This window comes from Sarcophilus harrisii, chromosome 2 (assembly GCF_902635505.1).
Source record: "Sarcophilus harrisii chromosome 2, mSarHar1.11, whole genome shotgun sequence".
In the NCBI taxonomy this organism is placed as follows: Eukaryota; Metazoa; Chordata; class Mammalia; order Dasyuromorphia; family Dasyuridae; genus Sarcophilus; species Sarcophilus harrisii.
In genome coordinates this window covers 617,378,371-617,406,260 of record NC_045427.1, presented here as the reverse complement: position 1 = coordinate 617,406,260, position 27,890 = coordinate 617,378,371, and the positions used below count along the sequence as shown (strand labels likewise).

The 27,890-nt window shown below is 52.2% G+C and overlaps 1 protein-coding gene across 2 annotated transcripts; it reads left to right on the top strand.

The window, feature by feature from the left end:
- Positions 1-2,877: 2,877 nt before the first annotated feature.
- CLK3 (CDC like kinase 3) lies at positions 2,878-27,529 on the top strand. 2 transcript variants are annotated; one of them, XM_031956602.1, is made up of 14 exons: positions 2,878-2,986; positions 8,221-8,375; positions 14,767-14,980; positions 17,224-17,320; positions 17,602-17,668; positions 20,500-20,616; positions 21,249-21,415; positions 22,032-22,126; positions 22,237-22,366; positions 23,386-23,468; positions 25,534-25,613; positions 26,693-26,783; positions 27,126-27,305; positions 27,426-27,529. In XM_031956602.1, exons 2-13 carry the CDS (start codon positions 8,221-8,223, stop codon positions 27,300-27,302), a joined length of 1,473 nt encoding a protein of 490 aa, XP_031812462.1. In that variant the 5' UTR covers positions 2,878-2,986; the 3' UTR covers positions 27,303-27,305; positions 27,426-27,529. The 2 variants fall into 2 exon arrangements, with proteins under 2 accessions (XP_031812462.1, XP_031812461.1); XM_031956601.1 differs by having other exon boundaries at positions 27,126-27,529.
- Positions 27,530-27,890: the final 361 nt, after the last annotated feature.

The following is a 27,890-nucleotide window of genomic DNA, read 5'->3' as shown; positions in this document are numbered from 1 at the left end:
ATGTTTTGTAAATAAAAAGCTTTAATAAAATTTTTAAAAAGAAAAAAAATTAAAAATAGAAGGGTGCTGGCCCATTATTTCAGCCTTGTTAGTCCCCCAAGGGAATGGTCCAGGTCTATTTTTAACCCCTACCTCAGGCTCTCTGGCAAATAAAACCCAAACATGAATTTTTACATGACAATAAAAATATTGTTATTGCTGATGAATGGGATGCTTGTCTTGGCTATTTGCATAGGAACTTAAAACTCAAGAAACATCTTCACATCTTTTCTCCTAAGAAAATAGCCCTTTGAACTTGAAGAACTGGGATGATGTAGCGCCCCTTGCCAGAGAAGGGGATGGCCTTGAACTGCAGAATGAGACATTGATTTTTGGATTCCAGTGTGGGAATTTGTTTTGTTTAATCACGCATATATGTCATGAAAATTTTCTTTTTCTTTATTGTTCAGTGGGTGGGGATGGGAGGGAGAGAAGATGTAGCCTTATTAATAAGAAAAAAACAAAGGGAGAATTTTAAATTTTAAATTAGAGCAACCTCATTTTATCAGACCCATTTGATAAATGAGGAAATTGGTCTGACCCAGGGCACGTACCCAGAAAATGATGGAATAAAAGTTCATATCTCCGCCTTCTGATCCCTAAGCCAGGGGTTTGTGAAAAGAAAGTCTGTCCTGGGAAGACAGAATTTCAGTTCCAGCAGAACAGGGTCTGAGCATGGGAAGCTGTCTGGGTACCAGGAGGCGGAGCCTTTCTCTGGCTCTTGTGGCCCCCCAGGAGACCCTCCCACGGGGGCCAGGCACTGTGCCACACACAGAAGCCGCGGGGCCGCTGCGTCACCTCAGCCCGGAGAAGCCTTTGCCTCCGCCTGAGAGGGCCGAGCGAGCCTCCTCCCCGCGCAGCCTAACTTGGGAGAGGGATGACTCCCCGAGGAGGGACGGGCCAAGGAGGGGACACGAGCGGGGCCGGAGGGATTCTGGGAGACAAGCGAGGGCAGCGGCCCCCACCCTCGCGGCTCTGGTGACTCAGAGGACGGACTTGGCCAGTCCCGCACGTGGTGGTGGCGGAAGCCCACGAAGGGTCGGCCGGGCAGGAAAGCCCATTTCTCAGACGGCAGCCGAGGCCCGTGGGGGTGACCGGCTCCGCCGGCCCAGCGCGCTGCTGCGGCAGGGGTGAGAGGGCGTTGGTGGGAGGGGAGAGGGGAGTCTGGTTTTACACTTTCCTCCTTTCACCTGCTCTTCGGACCCAGGGGAGGGTCCTCCTCCCGCACCCCCAGCCCGGCGCCAGATGGGGCACAAGGGGGGTGTCTTGCACAGGGTGACACAGGGCTGGGCGGCTGGGCCCGGCTCGGGATGAGGAGGCTACTAGCCGCGGGCAGGGCGGCGCAGCGTCAGGACGTGCCCACGGGCGGGCGGATAAGCCGTGGGAGGAGGGTGAGGGAGGACCTGCCGGGCCCGGCTCGGATGAGGCGGCTACTAGCCGCGGGCAGGGCGGCGCAGCGTCAGGACGTGCCCACGGGGAGTGGGGCGGGGGGCGGATAAGCCGTGGGAGGAGGAGAGGGAGGACCTGCCGGGCCCGGCTCGGGATGAGGAGGCTACTAGCCGCGGGCAGGGCGGCGCAGCAGTCAGGACGTGCCCACGGGAGTGGGGGGGCGGATAAGCCGTGGGAGGAGGAGAGGGAGGATCTGCCGGGCCCGGCTCGGGATGAGGAGGCTACTAGCCAGGGCAGGGCGGCGCAGCGTCAGGACGTGCCCACGGGGAGTGGGGGGGCGGATAAGCCGTGGGAGGAGGGTGAGGGAGGACCTGCCGGGCCCGGCTCCGGGATGAGGAGGCTACTAGCCGCGGGCTGGGCGGCGCAGCGTCAGGACGTGCCCACGGGGAGTGGGGGGGGCGGATAAGCCGTGGGAGGAGGGTGAGGGAGGACCTGCAGGGGCCAGCTCGGGATGAGGAGGCTACTAGCCGCGGGCAGGGCGGCGCAGCGTCAGGACGTGCCCACGGGGGGTAAGCCGTGGGAGGAGGGTGAGGGAGGACCTGCTCCCCCAAGGCCACAGCGTCCGTGGCACCGAGCGCCGCCGGCTGCTGCCGCTGGCCCCCAGGAGGGGCCCCCAAAGGGCCGCCCGCGGCCTTAGCCGCCGGCCCCGACCAGCACAGCCCTCGGGCTCTGCAGAGACAGGGGTGCGGGGCTCCCAAAGCTCCGGCCTTGTCTCGGGGGTGGAGCCGCGCCGTGACAGGTAATGAGCTCCGCGTCCCTGCAAGTATCCAACCACTAGCTGGACGCCCACCCGCAGGGGGAGAGGACTGATTCCTGTCAAATTAGGAAGGAATCCTCCCGGGGTCTTCGTGTTCTGAGGTTTGGTGACCCGGCGGGACGGGGAAGGGCTCCTATCGCGACAAGAGCCGCGCCTAGCCCCACCCCAGGAGGGGCTGGGGCTGTCGCGACAGAGCCCGCATGGGGGGTTCCCAGGGGGGGGGGGGCATGTCGCGACAGAGCTGCCGCAGAGCGGAAGTCGCACGGCCCCGTCCAGGCATGTCGCCACGTGGCGCCGAGAGGGGGAGGGCCCGGAGGCGGGCCCGGCAGCGGACGTTTGGGGAGAGTAGCCTGCCGCCAGAGGACCGGCCAGTCCTCCAGGGACACAGAGCGCCGGGATAGAGCGGCACCGAGGAAGTGCTGGGGAGCCGCTCTAGGGTCGGGGGCGGGGAGGAGCCGAGAAGGGGTGTGTACCGGGCCGCGGCGTCGGCACGCAGGGCGGGGCAGGAAAGGGAGGGGGCGGGGCCGCGGGGGCCGCACGAAGGGACGGAGGGGGCGGGGCCGCGGCGGCGGCACGTCGGGCCAGGCGGGGCGGGGCCGCAGCTGCGGAGGGGGGAGGGGAGCCCAGGGCAGGGGAGGGGCGGGGCCGCCGCGGGCGGAGGCCGCAGCCCGGAGCCGGAAGCGGAAGAGGCGCCAGGAGCTGGGAGCGGGGCCTAGCTGGAGCTGGAGCGCCCGGGAGACGGTGAGACCCCCCCGCCGTCACTGTCAGCCCCCTCCCCTGCCCTGCCCTTCCCTCCGGCTGGGTGCGTGGGGTGCGGGCTGGGACTGCGGATGGCCGCCGAGGCTGCTCCTCCCCCTCCGGGCGCCCTTCCTCACTCCGCGCTGACCTCTCACCCCTGACCCCGCCAACCCCCATTGGGCCCTTCAGCCCCACCCCGACCCGACCTTCCCGGGCTCCTTGGCTCGGGCCTGAGGGCGGTGGGAGGTCCGGCCCTCGGCTGCCCCTAAAGCGCTCCCCCTCCCCTCCTCGAAGTCCCTCCCTCTTAAAATAGCCCCCGACTCTTAAAATCCCCCCGCGCTGCTCTTACCCGATTCCCTTCTCCCCCTAGACCCGCCCTGCTCTTAAATTGACCCCTGCCCCTTCGGGCTTCTCCCCTCAGTCCCCCGCCCTCCCTGCTGCCGCTGCCGTTAGTCAAGCTCTCACTCCTTCCCCCCTTCAGTCATTGCTGCTTTTAAAAGCCCACTCGCCCCCAAAGCCGCGATCTTCCTTTGTGACTCCTCCCCAGGATGACAGGCCCTCGGCGTCCCCGCTGTACGGCCCCCTCCCCCGTGACGGGCGCCCTGAAAACCCCCGTCCGCTCTTCCCTAAAACCTCCCTTCCCCGCCCCTGCCCCCTCCCTTGCAGCCCCCCGCGCCTCCCCGCTCCCGAAGCCCCTGTCTCCGCCGGAACCTCCGGCGGAGGAGTTTGTTCCCAAAGCGTCGGACTCCCTGCCTGCAAACCCCCCGAAAATCCCCCCGAGCGACCCCGTGACCCCCCCAGTCAGACTTTAGCCTCCTTCCCCGCCCCCCGCCAGCCCCGCTGCTCCCGAAATCCCTGGTAGATTCCACCCTCGAAATAGCTCCCGAACCCTCCGTGTTGGAAAGATGGGCGCCCCACAGATGCCATCCTCCCACTGCCCGGCCCCTGCCGGGGGGGCCAGGTCCCGCCTCACTGCCCCCCCCCGGGTACCACGCGGCTCCCCTTGGAAACCGGGACCGGGCCGAGGGAGGGGCGGAGGGGGGTGAGCTGCAGAGCCCGGGGACGGCCCGGGGTGGGGAGTCCCCGAAGGGCGACCGGTGCTCACAGCTGCGCCCCGGCCGGGGGAGGGAGCGTGTTTTGTTGTGATAATGCCAGCCCTGGAAATGAAAGAGGCGCTGGAGCCCGCGGTAGGGCCGCCTTTCCTTGGCGGGTGTGGGAGCGCCCCAGATCTTTGCCTTTGTGGGTTTTCTCGCCTTTGGGCCCGCGGTTTGACCCCCCCTCGTGCTGCCCGGCCAGGACTTGACAGCGACGGCCCCCTGGCAAGGCACAGCTGGCTGCCTTCCACCTTCCTTCCTCAGCCCGACTCCAGTGCCCTTGAAAAGAAACATTTTCCCCCTGTGTGGTGTCGGCCTGAGAGGCGGCCCAGAATAACTCTGGGGGCCGCGGTTGGCGGGCCCAGGGAGAGAGCAGGTGCCAGCCACGGCCGGGCTTGACGGTCTTGTTAGCCCAGTTTTCCTCCTGCCAGCAACATGTGAGAGCTGACAGAGGCTGTGCCCTGAGCACCTCTGGGCAGACAGCTGGGGCTCGGCAGCGGCATCTGGGCCTGGTCTGGCAGGTTTGGAAGGCTGTTTTTTAAAGCTGTTCTGTTCCGCGGCTCACCTCAGAAACTTGTGTCTGAGGCCTCGGCCCTCCTGGGCTGTCAGCGAGTCTGGGAAGTGGCCCTAGGACTCGGAAGGAGCTGGACCTGGAAATAGTGTTTGATGTTGAGTTGGGCCATGGGCCGCTTTTCACCCAAGTGAGTTTTAGAGTTCTGTGTTGGTATGAATGAGGCTGCCCCTGAAGGTAGGTTTCATCTCTGAAATAAAATCTTCTTGAGAGGAGTATACATTGATAGGAAAACACGTTCTCTGTGTGCTTTATGTATATGTGTATGCATGTACACACATGGTATTGTGCATGTGTAATTATTTTCCATTTTTCTTTTTTGGAAACAGTACTTGGGCCCTAAGATTTCAGCGGGCTTCTGTGTGTGGGTTGCCAACAGGAAGCTAACAGGCTTTATATACTGGCCATATGGTTTCTGCCCTGTCCGCTTCTCGGTTCTGTGACATTCATTCCATGGAGCCACTTTGAGTTGAAAGCGGCAGAATGGGTTTTAGTTGCCTGCAGGTGGGCAGTTGTGGGACAAATTGCTGTGTTTTGGGCGAGGTGGAATCTCCTCTCCCACCTGACTCTCCTTCCCTCTCAGTGGTCCAGCCTGGGCGGTGGGAAGAAGGACAAGAAAGTCATTGGACTTTGCAGTGAGAATCTCTCTTTTTAAGGAGTCAGGGCTGGGCTGCAAATGAAAACTTTCAAGGGATTCTGCTGCCCTTCCATTTTCAGAAGCATCCATTGAGATTCCTTTAGCTCTTAATGCCATCTGGAAAGGTTTAAACTGATTGTATGGAACAAAGAATATTATTACAAGCCACATAAGTTTGATATAAACTAGATTTTGGGGGCAATATGGTTTAGATTTGAAGCAATATGATACCCTTGGTTAGTTTAACGTAACCCGGCAGTATTATTGAAAAAAATCATCATGTACTTAGGCATAAAGCTGGCCATTGGTCTGATAGATCTGGTAGACTGCACAGAGTGTCATCTTGGAATCGGTGAGACATATTTCTGTGAAAGCGCCATCTTGGACACAGCTAGGTAGCTCAGTTGATAGAATGCTACATTTAGAGTCAAAACTCTGCTTCAGTCACTATATGTGGGATTCTGGGCAATACAGTTTATCCTCAGTTTCCTAATCAGTAAGATAATGATAATAACACTCACTTTCAAGAGTTGACGATAAAATGAAATGAAATTTGTAAAGCACCTTACAAACCTTAAAGTGATATAAAAATGCAAATTATATCATCATCATTATTTAAGAACTCTGCTGATATCTTGCTGTGACCTGGAGCTGATTCAGGTCCTTCAAAGCTGTGCACATGAAATCCAAACTCTGGCAAGGTCTTCCCAAGTTGGAGGGCCTTCAAGGACAAGGACAAGGATTTATGTTGGAGGACTGGCCTGGTTAAATATGAAGAGACTCGTCATCAGGGTTGCCATACATAGGGTGAAAAATGTTCTTTGGCAATGGGTGAGAAGGAGCCCACAGAACCTTGCTAAGAGAGGTTATGATCAGTATGGTAATCGGGATTACTCATATCAATGAATTCAGAGTTTTTTTTTGTTTTGTTTTGTTTTTTTTTCTCTCCTGAGGCAGTTGGAGTTAAGTGCCCAGGATCACACAGCTAGGAAGGGTTAGTGTCTGAGTCTGGATTTGAACTCGTATCTTCCTGACTTCAGGACTGGTGTTCTATCCACTACGCCACCTAGGTATCCCTAATGAAACCAGATTTTTAAAAGCACTGAAGAAATACTGTAAAGTTTACCTGGATGTTTACATGTAGATGATATTAGGGACTCAGAAAGTAATCTTTGTCTTAAAGATCCTGAATCATTTCATAAACCCTGTGATTGAGGATGAGAACCTGCATTGAAATGTCAAATTGAATCAGGCCTGGCCCCCTACTTCAGCCACAGTGAAACATTTTTGGTGGCTATTAGATACTTATTTTTATTCCCCAGCTTGGGTGCTTAGCCTTCAGGATAATTACAGGAAACTAATGTAACATTAGTCAGCTGATCTTAAAAGGCTTTTTTAAACATAAAGATTAATCCAAATTCAATCTGAAATGGTTAGCAGTGCCTCTATGCTATGGAATATTTATTCCTCTGGAGCTTTACTTTGTAGGTACCTCTTCAGTCTTATAAGGTAGGAGTTATGAAGGGGATGGGAAATTGCCAGTCATATGGGAAGTCTGAGCAGTCAGCCAGGCTAGAATTTCATTTATTCACTGCCCTATTTAGTAAGCAATGCAGTAAGTCCAGAATTGACCAGCCAAGTGGAGAATCATTCTACCTAAGTGGTGATGTGAGGGAGTGAGAGTTAAGGGATGGGTGTGGATGGAGTGAATCAAGCTAACAGAAAGGCATTGGGGGGGGGGGAGGTTCCACATTCAATGCTTTGGATATTGGTGGAATAGGGAACCTGGAGTCCATCTTGTTTGGGAGGATCAGGGGAATCATGTGGTGATGTCATCAGAATAGTAGAAATCTCAGTGAGGATCATCCCACCCTGCTGCTCCTTCACCTAGGAGAGAGAGATTGGGGACTTCCTCTCCTAGACAAGGTTTGAAGGTGGATGGGACCAGAGCTTTGAAGTCCAGTTTGGGCCTAAAGAGCCCTTCTGGTTGGCACACTTTGGGACACTGATGTTTCCAAGCTGTGAAGGCAGAGTGAGGTGCTGGAGGCAGCTGCTGTGGCCAGGCCAGGCTAAATTGGCTTTTCAGATACAGATACCTAATGCAGAAAAGACACTGGGAAAGGTCATTAGGATCAGGACCATGCAAAGGTCAGTAGGACCAGTTTTTTGGATTCCTATCCAGATTCCTATCCAATGTCTAACCTGACTGGCTAAGTTAACCTTTTGTGTACTGAGGTGCCCAGACTAGGTGGTGTTTGCCTTCATCTTTCTTCATAATTAACTCAAAGTTCGTCACCATTCATTGCTCCTCCATGTCCTTTTTCTATACATAAACTTTTGCTTTAGAAGAAGTAATGGAGTCTAGGTTTGGAACAGCAGAGAATTAATGCAGGGAAATGTTTCCTTGCCATCATCAGTGATGCTGATGTACCCCTATCTCCCTGCTCTCTTTGGATCTTACTTAGATGATACCTATTGAGGTATCTTTCATACCTCTTCAGACTGGGCTACTTGGGATATGCCCCCTATTCCTGGAGTGGAGCCAGAGCTGCAGAATCTGTTTACCCTGCTAAAGACTTTTCCAAGTCAGACCAGGAGGTATTTAGGCCTAGGTTATCTGCAACCAGCCTTTTAATGGAAGAAGTCTGTTGTTCTTTATTAGGAAAGTGTTACTCATTAGCTGCGGCACACAGGAGGTTTGTCCTGTTTGTCCAGAACAACCTCAGTTTTTTTCTTGATTAATAGCTATGCTTGGGGAGAAGGGAGCTTGTTCTCAAAGCTAGAACAATGGGCCCCTCTTTAGTATTCCCTCTGACATGACAAGTTTCCCAGGCTCCACATTGGATAGATTGGGAACCCAGTCCCTGGAGCCAGCTGCCTGTGTCCCAGATGGAACCTGCTGACATTTCTATCAAGTCTTTCTGTTGTGTCCTAGATGCACCACTGCAAAAGATACCGCTCCCCCGAGCAGGACTCTTACCTAAGTCACAGATGGAAGAGGAGGAGGTCTTACAGCCGGGAACACGAGGGGAGACTTCGATACCCGTCTCGAAGGGAACCACTTCCCCCCAGAAGATCTCGATCCAGAAGGTGAGAGCTTATCAGGAATAAGAAGGGTAGGTAGAGTAGTGGGCAGCATTTTGTTGTGACACTTAACAGTGAAGTGGAAGATGGTTCCAGGAGGATGGCCCTGATATCTCCACTCTTATTCAGCTCCTCCACTGGCCCTTCCTTTCTTTCTGTGGAGAATTTAAGTGCCTTATCCTTAGTTTCCAGATCTTGTTTTACTATTCTTTGATTACCTTGGAGGGCCAGGCTTATTGCCATGACTCCATTTTGTTCCCACTTCCTTTCCTTTCCTTTTTTTCCTTTGCTAAATTATTTTATGTCACATCTTTGTCTACCCATTATGGCTAGAAGAGAGTTCTTAACTAGATAAGGAACAGAGAAAATCACAAAAGATAAAATTAAAAAAAAAGAATAAAATTCTGATTACTTGAATTTGAAAAAAAATTTGTGTAAATCAGTTCAGTGTAGTTAGATGAGAAGGTAAGTTGTTGATTGGGAAAAAATATTTGTATCAGTTCTTACTAATATTTGAGATCCTCACATATTTATGTGGGAATTAACAAAAATATATAAGACCCAAGAGCTATTCCTAATTGCCAAAAGAAGAATTGCACATTATAAAAAGAAGTGAAAGATTTCTTTGTTTCACTGATAGAGGAAATGCAAATCAAAACCACTTACATCTCACACTCAACAAATTGACCAAGATAACAGAGGATTGAAATAATCTCTGTTGGAAGAACTTAAGAAATATAGGAGCACCAATAATACGCCTGTGGGTGCAGCTGTTAGTGGGTGCAGCTGTTCTGGAAGTGAGAAAAAGCCTGGTCCTTTGGTTCAGAGATTCCTCTTTTGGGCCCATACCCCAAGAAGGTAAAAAAAAAAACCCAAAAATAGAAAGAGGGAATCTCTATTCATCCAAATAGTCCTAGCAACTCCTTCTGTGCTAGGAGAACTGGGAACAGAGTCAAAAGGGCCATGGCTTCTTTGGACATATTATAGTGCATTCATAGACTGGAGCATTACTCTGCCTTAGGAATGATGAATGCAGAGAGTTCAGAGAAGCAAGCAGAGAATTCGGCCTGATGTAGAGAGATGAGCAGAGCCAGGAAAGCAGGGCACATGGCGGGGGTGACCATGTAACTGGAAACAATAAGCTAGAGAGCTGTAACGCTGTGGTCATTGTTAGCATGAAGCTCCAGAAGTCCCAGGCACTGCTGGATGTGTTGGAGCACTGTTGGGCTGCCCTTTGTGTGCCTCTCTCTTAGTTGTGCTGTAAGAAGTGGTCTGGCAGGCTGAGGGAGCAGGGATACATTTGGAAATGAGCAAGATACAAAAACAAGATAGTGATATTTTAAAATCCATCTCTTTCTGTGACATGTTCCTTACTACAAACCACAGTTACTTGTTTTGTACATTTTTTTAAGTGTTACCAATACTTTTTGTTTTTGCATCGTAGTTGTTTTAGGATGATCTTCACCCTACCTTTGACTACTTTTATAACAGAAACAATTAAACACAATCAACTGCTAACATGTTGAATTCTGCATAGTCCCTCACCTCCAAACAAAAGGGGTGCATTTTTTCATTTCTCCCTTAATGATCCAAGAATGACTATCACTTTTGTTTTACTGGTCTTGGTAGGCCTTGTCAAATTGGTTCCTGGCTTGCTTTCTTTATTTTGTATCAGTTCAAACAAGTCTTCTCTGAATTCTGCATTTTTATGCTTTTTACTGTGTAATGCTCCAATCTGTTGTTAATGTGTATTCTGTTATGTTCCCATAATTTGTTCAGCCATTTCTCAACCTATGGATGGTTTGTTCTTGTTTTTGTTTATTTATAGTTTTTTGCTGCCATACATACATACAAATGCTGCCATGAATATATTCCTATGTTTTGGGGCCTTTTTTTTTTTTTTTTTATCATCCTTGGGGTATATTGCCAGCAAAAGTAGAACAAAAGTCAATCAAACTTTTTTTAATTAACAGAAATCTATTTTACTTTCTTTCTGTCTCCCTTCTTGATTTTTTAAAAAAATTAATTTTTATTTTTTTCAGTTAGCAAAAAATCTGTCTTCTCTCTCCCCAACTTCCCCACCACCACCTGGGCGGCGGGTTGGGGGGGGAGAGGTACAGGAAACAAACCTCCTCTTACAAATTATATGTATAATATAAATAAGCAAATAAGTAAATTCCTACATTAAACATACCTCCCCCCCAAAAAAATAAACCCCACTCTTCACTCCTGAATCCTTCACACCTAGAAATCACATTGGATCATTATGCTGATCAGAGTCATAAGTCTTTCACAGTTGCTTGTCATAAATTGCTCCCCTGACTCTGCTCGTTTCACTCTGTATCAGTTCCTACAAGTTTTAGCAGATTATCAAAACTTCTCCTTTGTCATTCCTTATAACAATAGCACTCTATCACCTTTACATACCACAGCTTGCTTAACCATTCCAGATTGAATGGGAAGCCTCTCAGTTTCTAGTTCTTTGCCACCACAAAAAGAGCATCTGGAGTTTTCACATCCCCAGGTAGAGTTTATTTTGCTTAGGACTAATCCCTCATTTAATGTATCATTCCTTTTATTCCCTCACCTTCTTTCCCTTTTTTCTCTACAGTTTTTCTTTTTCTGTTTAGTGAAATGTATTTCTACACCCAATTCTGTGCATGTGTATTCATTCCTTTGAACAATTCAGAAGATAACGAAGTTCAAGTATCATTCTCCCCTACCTTTTCCTCCTTATTTGATTTTTAGTTGTGTACCCCATGAAATAATTTTCCCCATCTTTCCATTCCCTTTCCCTCCTTAAGGTGTTCTTCTTCTTCTCCCTTTCCATGCTGCTTTGAAGATCTTCAAAACAACAGAACTACTCCCAAGCTCTCTAATTAGACTTCCTATTATGACCTGGTAATGATAGGGTTTGGAGGGGATCTATGTATCATCTCTGCATATTAGAATGTAAACAGTTTACCTTTGCTCTTTTGAATTGTTCACTTTTGTCTACTCTTGGATTTCTCTTGACTTCTGTATTTGTATTTCGATGCAGCTCTGGTCATTTTACTAGGAATGTTTAGAAATCCTCTTTCATTAAAGTTCTCTCTTTTCCCTGTGAGCATTAGATTTTTTTGCTATTGTTCTTGATCATATGCTTTGCTTTGTATTCTAAGCCCTCTACTTCTTTATAGTGACAGCTGCTGAATCTTGTGTGGTCCCGACTGTGGCTCCTTGATCCTTTAATTCTTTCTTTCTGGCTACTTGCAATATTTTTTCTTTGATCTGGAAACTGAATTTTGGTCCTGACTTTGATTGCTTGATACTTTAATCCTTTCTTTCTGACTACTTGCAGTATTTTTTTCTTTGATATGGCAACTGAATTTTAGGAAGAATTTTAGGAGGTTTCTGACGGATCCTTTCCTTTTCTGCATTGCCTTCTGGTTCTAAGACATGTGGGCAATAGTTAATGATTTTTAAAAATATTATGTCTAGTTTTGTTTTTTGGTTATGACTTTCAGGTAGACCAATAATTCTTTCATTGCTCTCTCCTTGATCTTTTTTCAGTTCATTTATTTTTGTTATTTAATACCTTATGTTTTCTTCTATATTTTCAATTTTTTTACTTTGTTTTTATATTTCTTGCTGTTTGGTAGAAGATTAGCTTCTGTTTAGTTCATTCTAATTTTCTGGGAGTTTATTGCTTGGGCAAAATTTTGTACCTCATTTCTTTTCTAATTTTTTTCCTCTCAATTCATCTATAGAAGCAATTTTAACTCTTTTTTTTTTTTTTTTTTAAAGAGGTTTATTATTGAGTTTAGAAGTAGGAGATAGGTGAAGGTAGAGATAAGGAGGGCACTGGACAGAGGGTCCAGTGGACAGAGGGTCCTCACATGGCTACCATGTTTGGAATCTCTGCCAATTTTAACTCTTAAAAAAAAAAAACACCTTGCTTCTTCTCTCCCAGGAATTTTAATTGAACCTTGTAAAAGCTTGGTTTAGATTTTTTGTTTGTTTTGAGGTTTTGCTTTTAGATATATTGGGAGTCATGCTTTTCTTCTGGGTCTGTGTTTTCAGTGTCTCTATCACTATAATAGCTTTTTATGGTGGAATTCTTTCTTTTTTCTTTTGTCCGTTTCTTTGTTCATTCTTCTATCTTCTTGATTTTGGACACTATAGGACTATATTTGGTGCTTTTTTAGAAGAAATGCCTGGGTCAGTTCCATTATTGCTTTCTTGGGGGTATTGAGTTTTGTATTATTCCAGTACAGAAACATCTCATGTTGGGGACCTGTAAGGTTTCAGTAAGCCCAAAGTGGTCTGATCCAGGGCAAAGCCTGATTTCTGACCTCTTGGCCTGTGTTTGGACTTGCCACATCTAGAGTACCCTCTATCAGAGAGCTGGAGAGCTCTGCTTGTTCTGAGGCACAGAACTAGAGGTACCTTTCTGGTCTCACATTCCTGTCCTCGTCAGACTTGACTGCCCACTCTGCTTATGAGTTTCCAGACTCATAGCTTTCATTTGCTTCTGAGACTCTTTTTAACTTTGTCCTCACTCTCCCAGGGCCTGTGGCCACTTTTTTTTTTTTTTAATTCAGTAGGCAGATATTTATTTTTTTTATGTGTAAACATATTTATACAATTCTCTTGCACAAGGAAAATCAGATCAAAAAGAAAAGTAAATGAGTAAGAAAACAAAACGCAAGTGAACAACAAGAAAAAGAGTGAGAATGCCATGTTGTGATCCACCCTCAATCCCCACAGTGCTTTCAGTGGGTGTAGATGAATCTCTTTGTCACAAGATCATTGGAACTGGTCTGAATCATCTCATTGTTGAAGAGGGCCAAGTCCATCAGAAAACATCCTCATACAGTATAGTTGAGGTATATAATGATCTCCTGGTCCTGGTCATTTCACTCAGTATCAGTTCATATAAGTCTTTCCAGTCTTTTCTGAAATTATCCTGCTAGTCATTTCTTACAGAACAATAATACTCCATAATGTTCATATATCATAGCTTATTCAGTCATTCTCCAATTGATGGGCATCCACTCAGTTTCCAGTTTTTGGTCACTACAAACAGGGCTGCCACAAACATTTTTGCACATGTGGGTCCCTTTCCTTTCTTTAGTATCTCTCTGGGATATAAGCCCAATAGTAGCACTACTGGGTCAAAGGGTATGCACAGTTTGGTAGCTTTTTGAGCAGAGTTTGTGGCCACTCCTTACAGCCCTCCCCCACCTCCTTGCATCCCACTGTGATCTGTGACTGTGAGCAGTGAGCTCAGGACTGCCTCAGCCCAACCTGATTCAGGCCTCTTTGTACTGGCTCTAGGGCCCAGCTTTCTCTGTATCCACAGGCCTCTTTTTGGATCTCTGTGCTGGACAAAGGATCCTTTTTCAATTTTTTCTTGGGTTTTCCAATCTGGATTTTGGCCTGGTCTGGATCTCTCTTTGGAGGAGTCGTGAGGGGAGCTCATAGCTTCCAGCTGCTTTGCCATCTTGGCCAGTAGTTTTTCTTATGTGTTTCCAGATCATTTTCTAGAATGGTTGGAGTAGCCCACAGGCACCACAAGGGTGCTGACAGTACACTGGTGCGCTCGTCTTACCACATTCAGTCTCCCGTCACCTATCAACTATCTCATCTTTCCTCTTGCCCTTTGGTACCTCCCGTTTGGTTCTGAAGTTGTTGTGGGTGATCTGAGCTGTCTTCCACATGGTTGCTGATAGTTCATGTTTCTTTTAGAAACTCTTTTCTTATTTCTTGACCATTAAGCTCTTCTTTCTCCTCTCGGGTAACGTCCTTCCTCACTTGCCAGATCATTTCTTCCATCCTTTGGCTCCCTTCCCTCTCTGTGGTTCTTATTAACTGTCTAACTTAGGAGAATGCTCAGGTCCTTTCTTGCTCTGCAGGCCTGGTGCTGTCCAGCCAGTTTTAGCTAGGACATCCTGGTCACCCATTCTCTGAGAGATGGATGATGATGGAGTCATTCCTCCAGGTCTCTGTTTGTCCTTTGTCCCAAGGATACATCTTGCTGTCCTCCCTGTGTTTTGCATGAGAGTGATATTTCCTAGGCAGTAGCTGTGAGTTACAGAGGAAAGCCTGGAAACTTTTCTCCGCTAATACTAGAACCTTCAGCCTTTGCAGTGGGCAGGACGTGCTTATGGTTAAGAGACTTCCCTCCCTTTGGAAGGCCCTTGAGGAAGCTGATGCAGCTGCCTCCTTGCTAAGGAGGATTTAGGCTTCCTGACTGGCTCGCCTTTGATTTAGTAGTGATCCCATTTCACAGCAGTGGACAGCAAGGGCTGCGTCAAGCTTGCCAGGTTTCAGATTATTTTTCTGGGCCCTTGGCATAGAGGGGAACTCAGCAGTGGTCCTCCTTTGCTCACCCTGACCTTTCCCCATCATGCAGCCATGACCGCCTGCCCTACCAAAGGAGATACCGGGAGCGTCGGGACAGTGACAACTACAGGTTTGAGGAGCGAAGCCCTTCCTTTGGAGAGGATTATTACTCAGCTCGCTCACACCATCGCAGGAGGTCACGGGAGAGGGACCAGCATCGTACCCGCAAGCACCCACATCACTGCCGCAAACGCCGCACCAGGTCTTGTAGCAGCGCCTCCTCGGTGAGTAGTGGCCAGAGCGAGCTGGCCATTGTTTGGTGCCCTCACCTTTCTTTAGCCTCCTTTCAGGTGTATTTGACCTGGGTGAGTACCTCTGAACCCTCCTGTGTGTCTTGTTTGTTCGCTCCTTCGCCGACTTAGCAGGCATCAGCCTGACACTCCGGCCCTCTCAAGGGACAGCAGCAGCACCTGTCGCGACCTCTGGCTCCGGCACCCGGTTTGGCACCCAGGCCTATGTCTGTATCCGAGTTCTGATCTGGGCATTGGGGGTGCCCAGTGAAATCAAACCAGGGAGGCTTTTTGCGATCTGGGTCGGCATCACCAGACAGAGTATCTGGAGTTGGTTTCTCTTTTCCTTTGCTCCCAGGTGTTGAACAGGATCTGTTTGGTTTATACCTCATCTGTCCTTGGGTCTGATTTTTGCCTCCACTCCACAAAATCACTCCCTTTTCCTAAGCCCCAATCCTTGAAGATGGAGAATGTTGGTACCTGAGAGACAGGGACTTTCTCCATGTGTGGACAAGGATTTGGCTGTCTCCACAGCCATCCCAATTGAGAATCATTCCCTCCGACCTTAAACCCCAGGAGATTTTTTTCTGCTCTTGCTTCTTGTCAATGAGCAAGAGGTCGGAGTTATTTGTATCATGCTGGGGTTTTAAAGTGGAAATGACAGGGAAGGGGCAAATCACACAGTTTGGAAATAATTTGTAAAAATGAATGATTTGATAGCAAAGACTATCAGGATTTACCTCTGCTGGTGGCAACACATAACCCCAGCAAGTCAAGACTCATGAGTGAAATGGCTTCAGGGTTGGCTCCTTTCCTCCTCTTCTTCCTCCTCCCCCTCTCTTTGCTAATCCACTTCTCTTTACCTCAGTCTGTAAGTACCTTGAGAAGTGATTGTTTCAATGGAGGGGATGAAATCCCTTGTCTGCCTCATGTGTAAATGTAGGAACTATTGAATAACCATATGTGTGCACGTGTGTGTGTGTGTGTGTGTGTGTGTTGTATGTGTGCATGTGTGTGCAAAACATTAAATGAGGATTGTGAAATCCATGGTGTGGTCTTGCAACCTGTCTGGTATTCTTCTGTAGGACAGTTTCTAGGGTCTGCGACTTCATTTTTGACGTTCCCATGGCACATATGCCTCCCTTTCCCTTCCTTGCGTTGTGGGGGGAGGGGATCAGGGACGTCACCCCTGTACCTTCTGGCCCACAGCCAGCATGGGAAGTGAGTGCCCCGTGACTGTTTCTTGGACCTCACGTGAGTCCCGTGGCTTCTTTTGTCCTTGGGAAGGGCAGCAGCTGGAGCAGGACCAGCGTGGGTCAGCTTGGCATTGGAAGGCCCTCTGGTTAGCCCGGAGGGACTAGATACCAGGAGGATTAGGGTTGCTTTTGAACCGTGGTCTCTTGATAGCAGAGGTAGAGCGTGGCAGAAGGAGCACCCGTGTTGGAAATCGTCCCGCTGTAGTTTTGGACGCTCAGGCTCAGAGAGCAGCTCAGGGAGGAAGGGCCTGTGCCGGCTGTGATTGGTAGTCTGGGCTTGAAGAGCTCTCGATCGGGAGCAAGCGAGGCAGGAAGGGCAGAGCCAAAGCAGGTGAGGGGCAGGACGGGAACCCCGGGGAGCACATCAGTAGTGAAGACTCCCCCTCTCCCGCCCCCGCGGCGGGCAGGCGGGGTGGCCCTCTGCTTCTGAGGAGCCGGACGGGGCTCCACGCCCGGGGCAGCCAGCGAGGCCGAGCTCCTTTCCTGCGTCGCTCTCCAGGCGTGTCATCACCCCGGGGTGATGGTCTGGAGGAGGCTAAGCTGCCGCCTGGCCCCCCAGGGGCAAAGATGGTGGGGCACGGTGGGAGGAAGCGTGGTGGTGGGAACCCTGGGGCCGTGGACCTTCCACGCTCTGGCCCCGTCAGGAGCAGAGGCCGGTTTTTCCTTCCATTCAGCTGCGACGTCCCACTTATAGATAATGCCAGTTTTCTTTACATACCTGTAGCTGTTTTTTACTTTTCTGTTTTTGAAGTCAGTTTGTGTCTTGACGTGTCCCTTGCAATATCCCTATCGTTATATATGCTGTGTGCCTTATGAAATGCTGGGATCTGGAAAATCCAACCAACCAACCAACCACCGGCCGCCGTCTCCTCATCGCCTCGGCCCGCCTCTGCCTCTGACCGACGCCTCCAACTGCCACTCGGAACCGCCCGCCATGCAATTGGTCGGATGGCGTTTCGTTTCGGGGGGCGGTGCTCACAGAGAAGCCAACAGAGCAGTAAGCGCAGCAGCAGGAGTGTGGAAGATGACAAGGAGGGCCACCTGGTGTGCCGGATCGGCGATTGGCTCCAAGAGCGATGTACAGCCACCTTTCGTAAAACTTTACCTCTCTACTTTCTTACCCCCCCGTTAGACGAGGCCTCTCTTGTTGTCCCGGAGGGGCCGCTAGTGCTTGTGGCTCGCTAGCGGGCCGACCAGTAATTGCCTGAATGAAGCAGACACTAGCAACTTCTGTTTTTAAAGAGTGTAGCAGTGAGAGAGAAACCTTTTTTGTTTTTGAGAATTGAATGCTGTGATCTTGCAGGAGCTGCCAGCCCCTCGCACTCAGGGTCCTCATGCTCGGCTTCTTTTCTCTCCTAGATGAGATCGTGGGAAGCCTCGGGGAAGGCACCTTTGGCAAGGTGGTGGAGTGCCTGGACCATGCCAGGTGAGCGGGCAGGGAGGGCCGGACCTTGGGGCTGGCCTCGGGGAGGTGCTCATAGACGGGCCATAGACTGACGGCTCTGCCCACGGGCTGTGACCTGCCAGGCCGAGGCACAGAGCGCTTCTGGCCCTGACACGGCGTGCACAGGAGAGCTTAGTTGTCCCTGGGGCCCTGCCGCTGCCACGGACCCCCCTCACTCCACAGTACTTGAGCTCTGGACAAGCCAGAGGGGGAAACCCCTCCCCAGAGCCTGAAGAAATGCGCAGCCGGGGCCCTGGGTTACCTTCTTACTTCTTCCTGAAAGCATCTTTGCTTGTGGCTGGGTTCTTTAAGGCTTATTTGTCTGCTGTCAGTGCCACGCGCTTTACTTACTCTCGGATTCCTGGGAACCAGGGCCACAAAAGGCAAACAACTTCTTCCACTCTGTGTATAAGTAAATGCCCTATGGCAAGGGTAGGCAACAAATCCTGCAAGTTGGGCCACGATATGTGTTATCTCTGGGGTCTTTTTAATCACCCGCAGTCTCGGACTGGCTGCGTCTTCCCTGTGGTGGAAGCGCCTACTCTCCATGCTGCTAGTGAGCCTCATGGTGTTGGAGAGTACAGAGGAGGCTGTCTTCTGCCCCTGGCCCCAAGAGCTCCTTCTTACTTCCCTGGCCCCTCCATCAGGCCCTTGCCTCTTCCTTCCTCCTCCTGTTCCTTAATGGCTGTCAGGGGAGCTTCCCTTTGGGAAACTGAGGCACAGGCTCCCAGGAAGGGAGCCATCCAGAGGAATGTGGATTTCTGGAGCCAAGGTCTTAATACTGACGAGCCCGTAGTGAGTGGGAGGTGGAAGCCTTTGGCACCATTCCCTAAGAAAGGCCCAGCGTGAGAGAATTTGGGGGTGGGGCAGCCCTCAAATCAGGGAAGCCGGCCTCAGCCATCTCCTGGATCCCAAACACTGGCGATAATGACTGCCCTTTGACTTAGTTCTGTTAGGGCACCCAGGGGAGGAAGCCAAGGTCCAGGCCAGTTACTGCTTGTCCAGGCACAGGCCTGGCCGCCCCCAGGTCTTGACTCAGAGCCTCTCACTCTGTATGCTAGAGCAGGTTCTAGAGCACATCTGGTACCAAAGGTGAGCAGACACGTGATCACTGGTTGGAATCCTGTGGAAGGCATCTCTGCACTGGGAGGGAGGCGTTATCTAGAGGAGCCTTTTAACATCATCAGTTTAGAACTGATGGCGACCTTGGAGGCCGTCTGGTGCAGCCCATCTGCCTTGTTCTCCAGATGAGGGAGCCCAGCCCCAGGGGCTTATGTGATGTGCCTTAAAGCACACACGTTTTGTATGGTGGAGCCTGGCCTCCATCCCAGGCTCTGCCTCCTTCCAGCTTGGAGAAGGGCAGTGACGAGCATGAGGACCCGGCTAAATGGCTGTGGCTGTGTCAGACCTTCACTCATCCCCTCCAGGGGCCTCATCCCTTGGTTCACAGCCCAACCTCAGGGCCTCTGTTCCATATGGAGGCTCAGAGCCCAGGGCCTGGCTCCCTTTGGTGATTCCCACTATCCTTTGGCACTGACCATGGTTGCTTGAAGGCCCTAAGCCTCCCCCCATGGCTCATGGCACCCAGCGGGGGCTTAGCGGCTTGTTGGATAAGAACCCCCGGCCATGGGTAGAGCAGCCTTGTGAGGGAGAGGTGCTCGGTCTAAAGCCGGAAGGGCCTGTCCCCGACCTCATTGGAGTGCCCTTCTTTTGGGGGATTAGGGGAGTGCCTGTGGTGGCCAAAGTCTCCCCTTCAGTAAGTCTCTGACCCAGCCACCACTGACCCCTCTCTCGTTCATGTCGGCTCATGTGACAGGCAAGGAAATGGAGGTCAAATGTTCCATTTAAGAGGAGATGCCAAGATGGAACTTGGGATCTGACTCCAGACCTAGGACTCTTCCCACCACCTTTCTTTTCTTTTTTTGACAGACAGCCCAGTAGGGTGGAAAGGGTGGTCAGGGTGCTCTGGGGCGCGCCTCAGCTCAGGCCTCATCTCTTTATACTCCAAGTGTGGCTTGAATGACAGTCTGATTTCCACTTAACTCTGTGACCTTTGTTGTTATTATTATTTATTTTTGCAAAGTGGAATTAGTTCACTTTTCTGACCCCAAATCAGAGCTGGAAGAGGCCTCACACCTGCACTGTGCAGTGTCTTATCTGAGCTGAGTGGGCTGGTGGGAAGGGAGAATCTCAGGGTCTTATTGCGGAGGGAACTGAGACCTGCAGAGAGGGGCTCTGAAGGGCTGAAGCCGAGACTTGAATCCTGGCCTCCCCCCGAATCCTCTTAATGTTCCAGACTGCGTTTCCTCTGGCTTGGGACAGATAGAAAAGAAAGTGTTCAGTGATAAATGCTGTGCTAGTGATTCTTAGCTGGAACTGAGCTTTTCCAGCAAAGATTAGGTCTTTGCTAATGCTCTTGGACTTGGGCCTAAGGGTGGAGGACCAGGCCGGGATAATTGTTTGCAAGGCTGGATTAGCCAGTGCCCGAGAGCCATAGGTGAGCCTTCTAAAGGAGGAGCTGGTTTAGCCGCCCCTTCTGATTGTCATTTCTTAATAATTCAACTTTAGGCTGGGCAGGTGAAGAAAGATCAAACGCTTTAGGGCATCCCTGCCCATAAAGAGCAGGGTGTGGCCAAGGCTGGAGTGGGGGGTGCTGTGGAAACTCATGGCCGTCAAATTGGCATCTCACAGGAACCTAGAGAGGGTCAAGTGATAGTTGGGTAGGGCCCCAGAGTGCTCCTGGAGCTGGGAGGGGGCGGGGGGAAGGGAGGGCAGGGCACGCCCTAGAGCCTGACCTCTCCCTGTGCCCACAGAGGCAAGTCACAGGTCGCCCTGAAGATCATCCGAAACGTGGGCAAGTACCGGGAGGCGGCCCGGCTGGAAATCAATGTGCTCAAGAAAATCAAAGAGAAGGACAAAGAGAACAAATTGTGAGTGTTCCTCGAAGCCCAGGGAAGGAGAGGCAGTGATGGGCAGCCCCCCTTCAGGCCGATCTCTGGGGCCCGTGCCAGACCTCACGGACGTGCACACAGGGCCAGGCTGCCCTTTCCCCACCCCCATAGAGCCTTAACCCAAACGGGAACCCCAAGAGCTGAGTCTTCCCCTTGTTCCAGTTGCCGCCAGAGAATTCTCTCTGTGGGAAACCTTGGTAGAAATGAAATCTGGGGGCTCACTGAAGAGCTCCCTTAGTGCTCCTGTGCACATACAAGGGGTGTTCCCTAAGCATTGGGTCGGAGGTTGTGTAAAAAGCGTTGGGATTCTCCTCCAGACTTCACTGTTGCACCCATGTCTTCTTGGTCCCAGGGAGGGGAGAATCCCCATCAGCCCTCCATCCGCTGGCCATAGAGAGGAGACCAAATGCCAAATGAGAAAATGCTTTGGAGCTCTGGATATCGGGAAACCCCCGTGGTCGGAAAATAGTCATTTAGCTTGTTTGGGAGTCATTGAGCTGGTGGATTTTGGTGTCACAAATGGAGGTCCCGGCTCTCTTCTCTGTCCCATGAGGGAAGGAGGTTGGGCCAGGGAGGCCCCGGACGAATGTTCTCTCCCCTCTCTCTCCCAGCCTGTGTGTTCTGATGTCCGACTGGTTCAACTTCCATGGCCACATGTGCATTGCCTTTGAGCTCCTGGGCAAGAATACTTTTGAGTTCCTGAAGGAGAACAACTTCCAGCCCTACCCTCTGCCTCACGTGCGGCACATGGCGTACCAGCTCTGTCATGCCTTACGATGTAAGTTGGCGCCTGCCTTGGGGGCCCCGTGTCCAGCTTTGGAATCCCAAGGAGTGGCCCAGCCTCGGCCGTTTGTTGTTGAGTTGATGGGCCAGAAGGGGCTTTTTAAGGTGTTTTAGCATTTCTTGCTAATAATGGTGAGAAGAAGCCGGCATTTCCCAAGCTTTGGGAGCCCCAGAAGCTGCCCAGAAAGCAGTTAGACGCAGCTTACCTAACGCTCTTCTGGCCAGTTTAAGTATCACGGTGTCCGAGGGGCAGAACCCTCAGGGAGAGAGCCAGGCTGCAGACTTGGGCTTAGCCTGGTAGGCCTTGGAGGCAGGACGTGGATTGGGCCACCTCCGAGCCTCTCCCTTGCCGAGAGATGGTGGCACGTCCCTGAAATCCTATCTTCAGAGTCCCCCGGAGGTTTCCTCCTGTGGATTCAGAAGCGTGTGGCCACGGGTCCCTCGATGGCAGCTTGTCCCAGGCAGCCCGTGGTGGGGGAATACGCTAGGGTGGGGTTTCTCCCCTGGAGAGGGAGCGGGACTGGAATCAGAATCGGGCACCGGGCGCCTCCTCTCTGCCCCCCGTCTCTCCCCTTTCCTCATGGTGCCCTCTCCACGCTTCCCCTCCTCAGTTCTGCATGAGAACCAGCTGACCCACACTGACCTCAAGCCCGAGAACATCTTGTTTGTGAATTCTGACTTTGATACCCTGTACAACGAGAACAAGGTACAGTAGGGGAACAAGAAACCCTCAGGGAGCAGGGCAGGGTGGCGAGGACGGGTGACGTGCCCCAGGGGCCAAAGGAGGCCCCTGACGGTGGGGTCTGTGCCTCCCAGAGCTGTGAGGAGAAGTCGGTGAAGAATACCAGCATCCGCGTCGCTGACTTTGGTAGCGCCACCTTTGACCATGAACACCACACCACCATCGTGGCCACCCGCCATTATCGCCCGCCCGAGGTGATCCTGGGTGAGTGGCCCTAGGATTCCCACTTCCCTGGCCACCCTGGTGTTGTGGGAGATGCGGGGGGGTGGAGACTGGCAGAAGCGTGCGCATGCACCGTGGGTCACTCGGGCCGCCCAGCATCAGGGTGGATGCCCCAGCGAGAGGCACTCGACTTAGCGCTGACCTCCACGAACAGCCCCCGGAGAGCCACCCTTGTCCCCGGCCCCGGAAGGCCGTCCACTTAGGTCGTTCCGGCAGTGGGCTTGTGGACTATCATGCAAAAGCCAAAATGGGACCCAGCCAGGCGCTTAGTGGCGGCCTGCTGCCGCCGAGCAGGCTTGTTTCTGAAAAGCAAGTTCCTGTCCGGACGCGCCTTTTGTTAAGAAGATGGCTGGGACAGTGGAGCGCCCAGCAGTGTGGGCCCCTGACCCCAAGAACAACATGTCACAAAGGAGTTAGGTGTGAGGCTCCGGCACAGCTGGAAGCGGCTGTCAGACGCCGCCCCCCCCCGCCCCGAAGGGGACCTGTGAGCCAGGCAAGGGCTTCTGGGGATGCCAGATCTCCCCCCCTCCCCCCTAGCTTGGTCATCAGGGCCACTATAGGGACATTTTGTGGGGAATTTCTTGTGGTGTTCTAGGACTGCAGAGTTCCCAGGTGCTGCGGACAGCTCTGGGGCTTCTTGGGGGGCCTGGGCAGGGAGAGGGCGGGCAAGGGAGCATGGGGCACAAATGCGCACATTGTGCCACCACTTACTAAGCACTTGGGGTGGAGGCTCCTGCTGGACGCCGAGGAAGAGGCAGAGACAGTGTCTCGGCTCCTGGGGATAGGACAGGTGCGGAGAGCCCGGCCCCAGAGCCAGAGGGCTCCACCACGTGGGACCTGGGGCAAGGCCTGACCCCGCCAGCCCCCTCTGCCGCTTTGTCACACAGGAGGCTGATTCCTCTGACCTCCGAGGTGGCAGTTGGAGACTCCATGCGGACCACGTGGGACAGCCGCAGGGGAGCCGTGGAGGGTCTCACAGCCTCTCTGCTTTGTCATTTCAGAGCTGGGCTGGGCACAGCCGTGCGACGTCTGGAGCATCGGCTGCATCCTCTTCGAGTACTATCGGGGCTTCACCCTCTTCCAGGTACTGCCCGCCCCTGCCGACCTCCCCCAGCCCACCCGGCCTCGTCAGTCACCAGACCCAGGCCGCCGCCAGGGGCTGAGGGGAACCAGAGGAGACCCTTGTCCCTCCCAAAGAAACTCTTGATCTGGTCGGGGAGATTAGACTGATTCAGACCGCAAAGGGCTGTAGGAAATCAGAAGAGACTCTGTGGCTGAGGACAGATAGGAGGGGGGACCAGAGGGGAACAGGGGTCCAGGGGCTTCCTGGAATCAGGGCAGTACAGAGAGGGCAGGACTGTTGGGCTTAGTGTGGGTGTCCCCCTTCCTCTGAGGCTGTGGAGGAGCAGTGTTTTAATAAGGGAGGAGGGAGTAAACTTGGTGTTAGCTCTGACCTGTTCTCACTTTGGAGGGGTCCCACACAGCCCCCAAGTCCTGCTGAGTCTCAGGGAGTTTTAAGGAAATCACAGGTGGAGTCAGCAAAAGGTTTGAAACATTCAGGAGCAGAGCATGTGCTCCATTTTGTGGGGATAGAAAACACATGACCGCCACTGGCCCAGGCAGGTGACCAGTAGGCCCTGCCCAAGGGCGAACTCGGTACTGGGGGCCACGGAGGGTCCTGATCAAACTAGAAGGTCTGAGGGCCGCCTGTAGGGGCCTTGAGTGCCATGGTGGCTGAGGAGTTTGAACTTGGTTTGAGGTGAGGAGGATCCTTTGAAGCTTTCCAAGGAAATGAGTGATTTGATGAAAGTGGTACTTAGGGAAGATTAATCTGGTGGGGCCTGGTGTGCAGGGAGAGCTTGGAGAAAGAAGAGGGAGGGGCTTGTCCAGTGGGTTAGGGTTAAGTCCCAGGGCTCCCTGCTTTTCCTGCTGCTGACAGTCCCGTCTCTGGGCTTCACACTAAAGCTCACCAGTTCCTTTGCTCATCATTCCTATGACCTTGAGTCCCTGGGGTCCCTTCTCAGAGGGCCCTGTTCCCGGCCCAGAAGTGGCCTGAAGATTACAGAATTGTCCCATTGTCCTGGCGCCCTCCTGCTCTCCATTCTGGGTGGGTCGCACTAGTTTTCTGAACAGCTCTCACACTGTTGGCTTCAGAACCCCCTCTCCCCCATTTATATGAATGCCTACGCTTCGTTTATTTTTAACCAATGTGCAGGATTTTTATATTTGATCTTTTTTTGGATTTCATCTGGTTGATTTTTGGCTCATCAGCCCCATCTCAGTGAATCCTGACTGCCGTTCATTATTGTAGCCGAGCCTTCCTGCGGCTCGAACCCACATGCGCAAAGGGAGGAGGCCGGGGGTACAGCTGGGAGTGCTGGGTTTGGGGTCTTGGGATCCAGTTTTAGCCATCTAACCTCTAGACTTCATTATCCTCAAGTGCAAAACAAGCAGCTTGGATTAGATGATTTTGAAAGGCCCTTTTGTCGACATCCAAGATGCTGACAAAACGCCAGACAGGACGGGCCTTCGGTGTGCCCTTCAAAGCCCCTTGGTGTTCTTTGGGTGCGGGCGTTCGGTCTGTCAGGAGAATGTCAGACATTTGGCTGAGAGCTAGGCGTAATGTCGTGGCATTTCCCTGGTTTGTCAGTTAAATGACCCTGTTAACAAAGGAGAGGGGAAGGTGGTGTGATGGGAGCGGCGCTGGCATTTCAGAACCCTGACACCCTGAAGAATGTCAGCACTTGCCACCAGATTGGCCGCTGAGAGCACTGGGGAGGAGTTTGGGGGGTGTGGGACTTGGTGGCTGCTGGAGGATGCTGGGGCAGAAATGGGGAAGTCTGGGGAAAGGATTTGAGGCCATCTTGCTAGCAACTAGCAGTGCCTCCATTAGGCAGGTCCTCCTGCTGTCCCTTCTCTTGGGTCACTAATGGGTCGCCAGGGGGTCTCATCTGGGTCTGTGTACCGCTCCCCTTGGAAGCCAGAGGGGCCGGCCGGGCATTTAGGAACACAGAAAGCCCTCACACCCATCTGTCTGGTGGGATGCCCTTCCTAAAAGGGAAAGGGACTGTCAGCACTCCATCTCTTCCACTGCCTGGGGGGAAGAAGCTAACCTGGCTCTTCTGCTCTGACGCCCCCTCTCCTTCCAGACCCATGAAAACCGGGAGCACCTTGTGATGATGGAGAAGATTCTGGGGCCCATCCCCTCTCATATGATCCATCGGACCAGGTGAGAATTCCCCGGCAGAGGCCGAAGGCATTGCTGCTCTGCAGGGAGAGATTGGGGTTTGAATCTCGGTTTGGATACAGGCCGCGTGACTGGGGCACCCCCTCTCAGGCTGCTTCACTCTTCGCTTCCCCTCCCCCGGGAACCAGGGGCCACAAGGGTGAGGATAGTGGTTTGGCTCAGGGCTCTCTGAAGATGGAATAAGAGTTTTTGTTGAGTCTCTTGGAAGAGACCTCAGCAGCCTTGTCCTCTTGCCCACAAAATATAAATGGGAAACTTCCTCAATGGTCGTCCCTCAGTGTCGCTGTTTAGATATCACTTGACTCCTCTGCCTGGTGTCAAGCCCCCCAGAATGAGCCTCATCTCTCTTCCCCGTGACGCCCCCCAAGCCTTTGCCAGGCTGAGCACGATAAGGCCCTTGCCCGTCCTGAGCGCCTTCCTCTGGACACTTCCAGCCTGCCCATGGCCTCTTTCGAGTGGGGTGCCCAGATGTACATGTAGTGGTGTAACCAGGGCAGGACCCCTCCCCCCCCCAACACAGGGCGGCCCCCACAGACTGACTTCCCCTGCTGTCTTATCCACGTGCAAAGACTTTTAAAGATACTGACCCCTGTAGACATGGACACTACTGGGCAGAGCCTCGCCCTCTACTAGTGGTTGGAGGATGGGAGGTGGACAGCGGAGAACACCCTGATCCTCTGCACTTCCAGATTAGGCTCCCAAATGGACCCTCTGCTCCCGGCCCAGCTCCCTTGAGTCATACTTGGTTCATAGTGTCTGAACCGGTGCTCAGGGGCGCCCTCTGCCCACCCCCATTTTCCCTTCAGTGCCAGTGCCCGACACTGCGAGGTGCTGCTGATCCTGATAGGGGGCAGTTAAGGTTCTCAGTGAGCCACCTTGGCCCAGGCTCCTCGGGGGGCTCCCGGCCTCTTGCCTGCCTTTTCCCAGGAGAGCAAGTTGGCGCAGTGGGGAACCATGCTGAGAATTAGGGAGACTGGGGCTGAATCTTTCATGTGAATTTGTACGCATGCGTCCTTATCAGCAAGAGGGGAGGGATGACACACGTTATCATTATGTTCCAGGAAACAAAAGTACTTCTATAAGGGAGGCTTGGTTTGGGATGAAAACACCTCTGATGGCAGATACGTGAAGGAGAACTGCAAACCTCTGAGGGTGAGTGGCCTTGTCCCAACTAAGGCCCAGAGAAGTCGGGGCAGAGGTGTGTGCCAGCAGTGGGCAGGCAGGGATGGCAGCCTCCGGGTCAGAGCCAGTTCTGGAGCTCGCTGACCGCGTGACTTAGGGCAAGTCCCTCTCTGGTCCAAGTCCTCATTTGCTTGTTTGAGGAGTGGGTTTGGCCGGGAGGTGGGTGGTCAGGAAAGAGAGTGCGCTATTAAAAGGGCCAAGTTTCTGGAAGGACACCCCCTCTCCCCCCAAAGGGGCTGGCAGGGAGGACAGCTGGCTGGGGGTGCTGTTCGGGTGCTGACCGGGGGCTGGTCCTCCTTTGCCTCCTCTCAGAGTTACATGCTCCATGACTCCCTGGAGCACGTCCAGCTGTTTGACTTGATGAGGAGGATGCTAGAGTTTGATCCCGCCCAGAGGATCACATTGGCTGAAGCCCTGCTCCACCCATTCTTTGCCGGCCTGACACCCGAGGAGAGGACCTTTCGATGTAGCCGAAACCTGAGCAGATGACAGGTGTCCGGCCCCTCGGCCTAGGGATGGGGGGAGGGCAACGAAGGGAGGGGGCCCGGGGCCCAAGGGGATGTCTGTACCTCCCCTCCATCCTTTGTCATCAGGGCTTCCTTGTGCTTGCAGAGCCCCAGAGGGGAGGAAGAGCAGAGCTTACCAGAAAGCACAGATTTGACCCAAGATATTTATATGTTGTAAAGTTAAATAAAGTGTTTCTTACTGTTTGATAACTTCCTGGTACATGTGTCTGTTTTCTGGGGCTCGGGAGCCCCACACAGGGCTGGGAGGGAGCCTCAGAGGCTCCACTCCCCATCCCTTCCTTTCACAGGCCAGCCGGCTCACCCCAAGTCCTGGAGGCTGAGGGTTCACTGGCACCCCGATTTCTTGGTGCCACGGGGGCAGTTCCTCCTGCACTGTCTATGCTAGCAGAAATTCTTCTGGGGCAGCCATTGATACCAACGTAGACATGGTAGTTCTACCACTTTCTAATCTAAAAAACAGGGTGACTTTCAGGTCTTAGTAATAAGTTTCCTAGCAAACAAAACAGTCATTAGAAGAGAACTGGAATCTTCCCTCTCCTAAGATTCCTTC

Coding starts and splice junctions, on each gene's coding strand:
- CLK3 (XM_031956602.1), top strand. CDS start 8,221: ATGCACCACTGCAAAAGATACCGCTCCCCCGAGCAGGACTCTTACCTA. Junction 21,416..22,031: donor GCTCTGTCATGCCTTACGAT/GTAAGTTGGCGC, acceptor TCCCCTCCTCAG/TTCTGCATGAGAACCAGCTG. Junction 22,367..23,385: donor CCCGCCCGAGGTGATCCTGG/GTGAGTGGCCCT, acceptor TTGTCATTTCAG/AGCTGGGCTGGGCACAGCCG.